This window comes from Rutidosis leptorrhynchoides, chromosome 7, assembly GCF_046630445.1.
Source record: "Rutidosis leptorrhynchoides isolate AG116_Rl617_1_P2 chromosome 7, CSIRO_AGI_Rlap_v1, whole genome shotgun sequence".
In the NCBI taxonomy this organism is placed as follows: domain Eukaryota; kingdom Viridiplantae; phylum Streptophyta; class Magnoliopsida; order Asterales; family Asteraceae; genus Rutidosis; species Rutidosis leptorrhynchoides.
This window is the reverse complement of record NC_092339.1, coordinates 36,482,790-36,493,420: the sequence shown is the minus strand read 5'-3', so window position 1 is coordinate 36,493,420 and position 10,631 is coordinate 36,482,790. Positions and strand designations below refer to the sequence as shown.

At 37.1% G+C, this 10,631-nt stretch overlaps 1 protein-coding gene across 1 annotated transcript; it reads left to right on the top strand.

Annotated features, from left to right (window-relative positions):
• Positions 1–4,494: 4,494 nt before the first annotated feature.
• On the top strand, positions 4,495–5,073 carry LOC139859105 (uncharacterized). Its single transcript, XM_071847913.1, has one exon. The coding sequence runs from the start codon at positions 4,495–4,497 to the stop codon at positions 5,071–5,073; it is 579 nt and encodes a 192-aa protein (XP_071704014.1).
• The last annotated feature ends 5,558 nt before the right edge of the window (positions 5,074–10,631 follow it).

Sequence of the window (10,631 nt, the reverse complement as noted above, 5' to 3'; positions counted from 1 at the left end):
GTATTCTCCTCGAGGGTGAATAGTCCTATCGAACATTTTCGGAAACCGATAAATCTTCCGCGGCGCGAAATTCTTGAGAAACAGAAACTTGTTCCAACAAACGTTTTCGCGTCCTAACAAACTCTTTCAAATATACCTTAAAGAGATGTACCTCGTTTCGGATCGAGATCCTCGTTTCACTTCTAGATTTTGGAGTGCCTCACAAAAAGTCTCGGGACCACGTTTAGACATGAGTACCGCACATCAACCATAACCCGACGGACCGAGCAAACATACGATTCAATCCTTGGAAACCGTAATACGAATTTGTGTTATCAACTTCAAATTTACTTGAGAAAAGTTTTTGCCTTTAACCAAATTCTCTTACAACGATGGTTATCATTCAAGTCTTAACGTCACACTTTTCGAGGACCCGTATAGCCGTAATTGTCGTTTTCTTAAATTGTTGAACCAAAGTAGGTGACAAGCGAACCACCGGACCCGAAATCATTCATGAAACAACCGGAAAATTTTTCAATTCCAAGAAAGGCTCAAGGCGGATCGTAGTCGCCAAAAGAACTATGCCGATGTTAGACGTGAACCTCTCGAATTCCAAGTGGGTAACCGCGTAACGTTAAAGTCGCACCTTGAAAAGGTGTAATCCGTTTCGGGAAACGTAGATAGCTAAATCCGCGATATTTTTAGTCCTTTTAAAATCCTGGGGGCGTTTTGGACCCGTTACTAGCCGTTTAGATTTTTCAACTCATTCGAGTCTCCGTTCATCCTAAATTCTACGTATCAAACTTAAAGGCGTGTCTTGCGAAACAAGAACTTGTTATCCTCTTCGATGAACTTACTATCAACGATAAACTCCACCTCATAGGAGGACCGATTGAAACTATAAATCGTGAAACCAAACTTTAAACCAACGTAAAAACCCCAACTGTCAAAGTTCGTTGAAATGCCCAAGGAAGTACCTTCACTTATTCGTAGAATTGGCAACACAAGATCTCGAGGAAGAAACAACGACTACTACTTTCAACTAAATTTCGGGACGAAATTTCTTTTAAGGTGTAGGTAATGTAACATCCCGCATTTTTCCGTTAAATTTAATTTTAACACTGTCTTTTTTTTAATAAATATCTTTCGTTATTTAAATTCGTAGTTTCCGTTGACTAACGTTCATAATATTTCCGTTACTTAATTATAACATCACTCGTTTACTCGAGCGTTTTCAAAATATTCGTTCGGTAAAATCCCGCACCCGCTTCTAAACTCGAGGGACTAAAATTGACACGGGGCAAACTAGTTGACTAGGTCAACTAGTCCACCCCAATCACCACCATTCAATCATCTCCATCTCTCTCTTTCTCTCTAGCAAGAACACACACACATTTACCCAATTCAATCATTCATCATCTAAATTCGATCTAGGAGGCCAACATCAAAACAAATTACGTATTTGGAATCCTCTCTTCATCCTCTACAATTTGATACCAACTTCATCTCGTTTGAGTAACATTTCTAAAACTCTAGATTTCTCTAAATTCGTGTTTTTGATTTGAAATGGTGTTAGTTAGTGTCTATGGCTCGTGTCTAGCATGAATATATGATTTATTTGTTCGATTTGTTGTTTTGAGTAACTAGTTTGAACATTTGAAATGGGTTTGCTTAATCTTGCATTTTGGAAGATTAAATGTTGTTTGATTGTTAAAGTTCATGTTTTAATTGTGTTACTAGTATCACTAGCTTCGTTTTGATGCGTAGGTTGATTAAGAAAACTTCAAACACATGATTATTGATTTTTGTGAATTTTGGTTAGGGTTTGATAGACTTTGAAATGAACTTTTGATGCGTTGAATGCTTGTTAATGTTGTTAGCAAGTGTTTAGATGCAATGTATGCTTAATTACCTTCGAAACGGCATATCGTATGTGTAAATTGGATTCCCGAATCATAAAATACGTTTTACGAACTTGAAACTTTGAAAATAAACCTTTCTTGATCAATTGACGAGTTTTCGGTTATTGTAGTTGATGTTTTTGCTTGGTGAAAGGTAGTTAATTGTATTCCTTGTCAAAAGAGCTTTCCAATGATATAAGATGCGTATTCTAAGTGTTTACGGTTTGCGTTTTGTGCTAAATTGAATTTTGGATCAAGACTTGAACTTTTGAAACTGACCAGGTACCAGGCCACGCCTAATGTCGCGGCGCGACACCTCTGGCCGCGGCGCGGCAATAGCCTTGTTTGGGTTCTGACCTACTTGGTCAAATTTCGAAAAATGTTTGCTATGCTATGGACCTCCGATTCACATGTAACTTGTTCTAACATGCTTATATATGATTATATAACTTAGAAAAATTGTCGGATACCCGACCCGACCCCGTTGACTTTGACTTTGACCGAGTTTGACTTTTAGTCAAACTTAACCAAACGTTTATGCAATCGTTCTAACGTGCTTTTATACTTGATTCTTGCATGAAACTTGACAACGTGATTCACATGCTATACTATTCGAGTCATAACGAGCCATAGGACTAATTGAACACATTTCGCCCGACCTTGTGTCGTAACCGGTTAATTGATACAACTTACTTGTTTAGGTCAAGGCTAAGCAACATTCATGCACACGTTTACTTTGTGAAGTACATTTATACTCGTGCACTCGAGGTGAGATCATAGTCCCATCTTTCAACAACTTTTATGCTTTAAACTATGGGATGAGAAACATATACGTATCATACTTTTACACTTGAACACAAGTACGAAAACGAACATTCCACGTACGGGTTTGAACAAAAAGCCTCAATTCAATTATCATTAGTTACACTTGCAGGGTGTAAACGTGAACTTATATTATGTGATCACATGGGCTTGACGAGCCTCATTCGGACGGTTCGCTACCGTTAGCGGATGAAATATATTTTCGGGTCTAGTGTATGTTCTAACACTACGCAAAGGGTGCAAAACAGTTAAGTTTGATAATTGGGTGCCCGGGATACAAACAACAACTTTGGAATGCAAATGATTTTGATAATCATCTTATACTAAATCTTGTGGTTCGAATACAACGTTTACTAAAACACCTATGATTACACCAACGTTTTTCGTTGACAGTTTTCTATATGTTTCTCAGGTTCATACTTGGCTATTTGTTACATGCTTCCGCGTACACTCATACTTGCTTGGAGTCAAGCATACATGCATACACTTTGATTTCGTACTTGGAGTCAAGCATACATACATACATACGCTAGTGATAGCACCTCAGGATTCAAACATGTTGTTTACATACTTACGCTATTTATAGCAAACCGTGACTTTCAACTTATATTATGTCGCAAGTTATTTCATTTATACTTTACAACTTTTGTAAACTTAAACTTGTTGTCGAACCGTTTGGTAAACTAAACTTTGTAAGTTTTGTACATTTCAAATGAATGCGACATAATTTTGGTCAAACGAGTCTCATATAGGGACTACGACCACGTAACGGGACCTAAGTTAGCGGCGCAGTCAATGACGATTTTGTCGGGTCGCTACAATCCAACCTTATGTCTTCTATCATCGTTAGGCGTGATACCTTCATTAGCGTAGCTTCGTGTGTCTTGACGGGAGGATACACTATCAATAGGAATATATCGGAATACTATACTTACTAACAAATTAGCTATTTTAAAGTTATAACATACTATTACACACTCTTATGGTTGTATCTGGACCTGTTTTCAGAATCATGTACATTTGGAACCAAACTTGAGTTTCAAACGAACTTTGCAAACAACCCGTTGCAATGAGGCTTTTGAAAGTTTCTTTTGGTTGATAGTGAAAGTTATTTCACAAAACTTTTTTTTCGAAAAACTTTAAAACTTTAATGACGAATAAAAACTTCATCAAAAAGATGAAAGCCTAAAAAATACTAACAAACACAAACTTTTGAGCTCAACTACAACAGATAACTAACAGAAAACACTACATCAAACTAAGACTAATAAGGCGATACAAGAACAAATGAATGGTATCAGTCAATATTGTATGTCGTGTATGTAGTCAAAGATAGTGTAACTATATTTTACCAAACTCGCATAAGAATAGGATAGACTACAAAGAAAAGCACATGTGCTTTATCTTCTGAAATAGGTCATAGTTAGCTACATATGACTTGTATATATACTAATACATGAATCAATGCAAAGCAACACAGTTGATAAACTTACATGGTATCAGGCTAGATATCGTCTATTCTCAAAAATCTTCCCGCATCCTTCTCTCTACCTACAATGGCCGACTTCAAACTTTCAATGCCACAACCTATCAACCACATCATTCATTATGTACCAATCAAACTGGAAGTTGAAACAAGTCAATACAACTCATGGACACAATTGTTCAAGATCCACAATCATGCCCATGATGTAATCGATCGCTTAACCTCTGAAGCACTACCTGCTGGTTCATTTAAAGATGCCACAATCTCTCCTGAAGTTTGGGCTCGTTAGGATTCCATGGTTTTACAATGATCTACGCTACCATCTCCAAATACCTGTTACACACCATCCTCGAAATCCTCGAAACCAATACATCTGCCAAGAAGGCGTGTGATCGCCTTAAAAGCGTTTTTCATGATAATCAAGGATCTCACCTTGTTGATCTTGAACACAAATTTACCAACCTCAAATTAGACAATTTTCCAAATCTTTCTGCCTACTGTCAAGTGGTGAAGATACTTGTGACTCAAATGAACAACGTTGATCTCGATATCACTTATCAACGAATGGTACTTCAAGTGGTTGTTGGTTTAAGTGACAATTATGCTACTATTGGCACCCACATCTCCGAGGCAAAAACACTTCCCAATTTCAATGAAGCGAGGTCAAAACTCATTCTAGAAGAAGCTCGTATCAATCGCTACTCTTCCAAATCTGAAATTGCTCTTGAAAGTGATCTCCATACCACTACAATTAATCGGGAATCATCTCAATCCAACAACAGAGACAATCAGAGGAAGAGGAGGTCACCGTGGTGGTGGTCATTCGAGTTATTAGAGCAGAGGAAGAGGCAACCACCAAACCAGTTACCAAACCTCACCTTTTAATTATGCTGGTCCTAGATCTTCCTAGACTCACACCACTCCGTGGGCTCATCAACCCCGATGGCCTACAACTCCACCATGTCCATATCCCACTACATCTTGGGTGAGGCCCACTACCGCTCCCACTCTACTCCTGGATTGCTCGACCCATATCCCAATAGCAACTCCACTGGGCCAGGCACTACTTCGGCCCATTACGCCCCAACATCCATTGAGATTGCTTTTCAGTCCATGAATTTGAATCTGCCCAAAAAAAATTGGTATATGGATAAGGGGGCTTCATCGTATATGACACATAATCATGGTATGATCTCATCCTATGTTAATACGAACGTGCCTAAACAAATAATTGTTAAAATTGGTAATAAACTTCAAATTTGTGGCCTTGGTAACTCAACACTATAGACACTCTGTTACCCTTTACATCTAAATTCTATTCTATATTCGCTAAATCTCATTACTAATTTAATTTATGTAAGACGTCTTTCTACTGATAATAATATTGTTATAACTTTTGACCCATTTGGTTTCACTATGAAGGATTGCAAGACACAAATTCCACTCATGAGATGCAATAGTCAAGGTGATATTTATCCGTTCACATCTACCTCTCTTAACAAACTACAAAGTCTACCTACTTCTTTTCCGCTATTTCCGAAGATGTATGGAACCATCGACTAGGTCATCCCAGAGCCAACATTTTACGTTTGCTTAGAAATAAAGTTACTAAGTCTAGTAGCTCGAATAAAAGTTGTAATAAATTATGTCAATATTGTGTTTTTGGCAAACATATACGTTTACCTTTTCAAAATTCAAGTTCTTCTACTTTATCTTTGTTTGACAATATTCATAGCGACTTATAGACCTCACATGTGGCGAGTTCATTAAGTTACAAATACTACATCTTATTTTTTGATGATTAAACCAATTTTTTATGGACATTTCCTTTACAAAACAAGTCACAAGTATTCAATACATTCCTCGTTCTAAACAAAAATATACAAACACAATTTAACAAAAATACAAGGACGTTTCAATGCGATAATGGTACGAAATATAACAACTCCTCATTACAAACCTTCTGTCATCAAAACGGAATGTCTTTTAGATTCTCATGTCCTTATACTTTCGCTCAAAATGGCAAATTCAAGAGCAAAATACGCGCCATCAACAATATTATACGAACTCTTCTCGCTCATTCGTCTGTCCCATCTAGTTTTTGGCATCACGCACTAGCCATGGCTACCTACCTACTCAATATTATTCCCACTAAGCTTCTCAAATACAACTCACCTACTCATATACTTTCCATCGACACCCTCAATACACTCACCTTCGTACTTTCGGTTATCTTTGTTATCCATTACACCCTTCCACCACTATAAATAAAATATAACCTCGATCCTCTCTTTGTGTATTTCTAGGATATCCATCCTCACATAGAGGCTACAAATGCTACGACATTAAAGCAATAAAGATAATAATCTCACTTCATGTTCTCTTTGACGAAAATTTTTTTTCATTTGCATTGACAAAACCACTCGAATCATATGACTTCCTGACCTCACAGTTTCACCCAAAAATACTACCACTGACTACTACAATACAGACCATCACATAAGATCAGACCTATAAACACCTTACACAAACACGGCCCATTCCCCTACCCAGTCCAGCGCATCTACAGCGCAAACTTGCTCATACGGATCTCCTTCTAGTTTAGCTAAACCTTCCAACGAATCCACAGATTCAGTTACATTCTCATCTAGTCCATCAAAAACTCCACCTAATTCGGCTCACTCTAGCCCATCCCGAACTACCTTTCCTTCGACCCTACCTTCCTACGAGCCTAATACTACTCACTCAGCTCATTCACCACAAGTTTCTACCACCTTTCCCATTCATAAATCTCACAATGACTCTACTGATCAACCACGTATAATACACACTCAAAGCAAATCCAATATATTTAAACCTAAAACACTTTTTAATCTCAACTCCGCAACATCTAATACTAGCTCTTTATCTCCTATCCTTAAATCACCAATCGAAGCTATCGATGACTCGAATTGGAAATTAGCCATGACCGATGAATTTGCCGCTCTTATTAATAATAGGACATGGAATCTTGTACCTCGGGAACCCCATATGCATGTAATACGGTCTATGTGAATATATAAAGATATATTTCATTCTAACGGTTCTTTTGAACAATACAAAGCTCGTTTGGTTGGTGATGGTAGGTTGCAAGAACTCGGAGTTGATTGCACGGAGACTTTTAGCCCGATTGTCAAACCGGAAACTATTCGAGTAGCACTTGCACATTCATGGAAAATATGACACTCGCCGTTAAAAAACTCTTTTCTCCATGGTAATCTCAACGAGACGGTATATATGTATCAACCAATGGGATTCCGGGACCCCAATTTTCCTAATCATTTTTGCCGCATCAACAAGTCTCTTTATGGTCTCAAACAAGCTCCAAGAGTGTGGTACTAACGTTTTGCAACATATGTTTTCACGATTGGTTTCACACATAGTCTTTGTGATCACTCACTTTTCTTGTACAAAAAGGGAACAAATTTTGCTTATCTACTTCTATACGTCGAAGATATTATTCTCGTTACTTCATCCAACACACTAAGAAGTACAATCATGAGCCATATATTGACGGAATTTTCCATGTAAGACCTCAATCCTATCAGTGATTTTTTGGGCATCTCGGTTCATCTTACACCCTATGGATTATTTTTTAACCAATCGAAGTACGCAAAAGAGATTCTAGAACGAGCCAACATGTCTTCTTGCAAACAGGCCACCACTCTTGTTGACACTAAATCGAAGTTAAGTAGTAATATTGGAAATTTTTATGATGATACTACTCTTTATAGAAGCTTGGTCGATGCAACCTCACGTTTACCCGGCCTGACATATCATAATCGGTTCAGGAAATCTGTCTTCATATGCATCACCTGCACGATACTCATATGTCAGCTCTCAAGAAAATTTTACGGTATATAAAAGGCACGTTGGATTATGGGATACATATGACTAAGTCAAATACTCGCTCACTAGTTTCTTACACTGACGCCGACTGGGCCGGTTGTCCGGACACTCGTAGGTCTACCTCCGGCTATTGTGTGTACCTAGGGGATAACTTGATCTCATGGTCATCTAAATGTCAACCAACCATATCACGATCTAACACCGAATCCGAGTATCGGAGGTTTAGAATATGTTATGTCCAAATCTTATTTGTTACGCAATTTATTACTTGAACTTCATCATCCGCTCAACAAAGCAACCATTGTTTAATGCGATAACATTAGCACTATCTACCTTATTGGGAATCCGATACAACATCAATGTACTAAGCATATTGAACTCAACATTCACTTCATTAGGGAGAAGATTTCACGGGGCCAAATCCAAGTTCTACATGTACCTTCACGTTACCAGATTACTGACATATTTACCAAGGGTCTTCCCAGATTACTCTTTGATGATTTTCGATCTAGTCTCAAAGTTCAGTCTCCTCCCAATTCGACCGCGGGACGCTATTAGTCAATATTGTATATCATGTAGGTAGTCAAAGATAGTGTAACTATATTGTACCATACTAACATAAGAATAGGATAGACTACGGAGAAAAGCACATGTGCTTTATCTCCTGAAATAGCTCATAGTTAGCTACATATGACATGTATATATACTGATACATGAATCAATGTAAAGCAACACAGTTGATAAACTTATAAATGGAGACTACACAACTATAATATATAATATGGTAACAAATCTATATAAGGATAGAAAGATTCAAAACCACCTAGGGGAAATAAACAAAACCGAAGATGTCCACGAGAACACGCGATCAGATGTCTTTAATGAATTCTGAAAATTTGCTCATTTCCTCTCCTTGCACTGACCTTCTTCTTTTTTTGAGTTTTATGTGTCACAATATGATGAGCTAACTAACATTGGGAGTCAGGCCTAAGCCTTTTAATCGATTTTAAATTCGACATTTAATTATAAAATTAGTTTTTCAGGTATATATATTAATATTATTTAATCTAGTATTGGTTGAATTTGGTTTTCGACTAAACCGAATTTGAAAGTAAAAATCGAAAATCAAATTCAAATTTGAAAATCGAACCAAAAAGCGAATTAAAATTTAGTTTGATTTTTTGCTGTTTTAACTTAGTTCAATTTTTGGACTAATTGATTTGAAATCTAATATGAAACCTAAAGTGGAGAGCATCTTTGTTACTTAATGACCATCATAATCATGTCTAGATATATTTTAAATTTAAAAGGATGATTTGCAATTAAGTACAAAAAGGATATTTTGCAACACTTATGTGTTTAATCTTAATTGCAAGCTAAAGTGTCATTAAGGCGTCATTAGGTGAGATAAGCTAGATTAACATCCTAGAGACCAAAATTATTTTTGATATGAAGGGGGAAACTATTCTAAGTATGTTGAAAAAGGTTTCATGAATTATAGATGCCCCGAAGTGGTTAAACTTTATTTGATCAAGAAATTTGGACAAAACGAACTGCGGTCGACCCACGGTCAGCCGTGGAGTAGACCGTTTACCCGGTTTCTCAAAAACTGAGGTACAGGACACCTACGGTTTGACCTGCGGTCGACCGTGTCCCTAATCGTGTACTTCCTGGGTTTTTCAAAGGACTCGTTTGACTTGTTTATTATGTGTATCGGTCGTTTGCTAGAGATTATGCAGGCTCGTGAACTTGTGTTGTTCTATATGCTTTTAAGCACTTAAGACTTGGTGTCATCAATAAAACAAAGTGATTAACATTTGAATATTATCATTGGATCACTAACAAAACAGTGCACTTATCAGACATCAAGAATCTCAGTCAGAAACCGGCCTTCCCAAGGGTGCCGATTTTCTGCAACCCTAAAATGCGCTTTTCTAAAACCTTATTACTAGGCTCACCTTCTTCATTAAGAAACCTGAAACGTGAAACATGTGAATTTTGAGGTTGTGGATTTTGTTGCGCTTCCTCGTCTTTATCGGAGTCATCTGAAATATGTTATCCAACAATAAAGTGATCAATTGTATCGTCAGTTGTTGTTGATTTACAATCTCCAGAATCCGCATGTTCTTCTTATTCTTGTTGTTTTTGTTCTTGTTCTTCATCTTCAACAAATACATCATCTTCATCAACAACTCTTGAGTGGTTGCGAGATACTGATGGACCACCATCCACAGATTGAATAATATGTTGCAACTGATTCATAAAACCTGATTATTGTGTTGTAAAGATTTGGTCAAACTGAATTTCGATTTAAGCCTGAAAATCGGGATAATTCCGAGCCTAATAATAAATTGTTTCCAAAGTATTATCGTCGGTAAGTTCAGTTTTGCATACATTGCCCACGAAAACATTCCAAAAGATTATTTTCAACGTATATGATCTTTGATTGGCCCCTACATAATTGTAAATCATTTCATCTAACATCATATAGTTAACCTTGTTACAAACTCATTCTTTATGTTGTGTCATCACCGATAAGCCAACCAATTTGAATT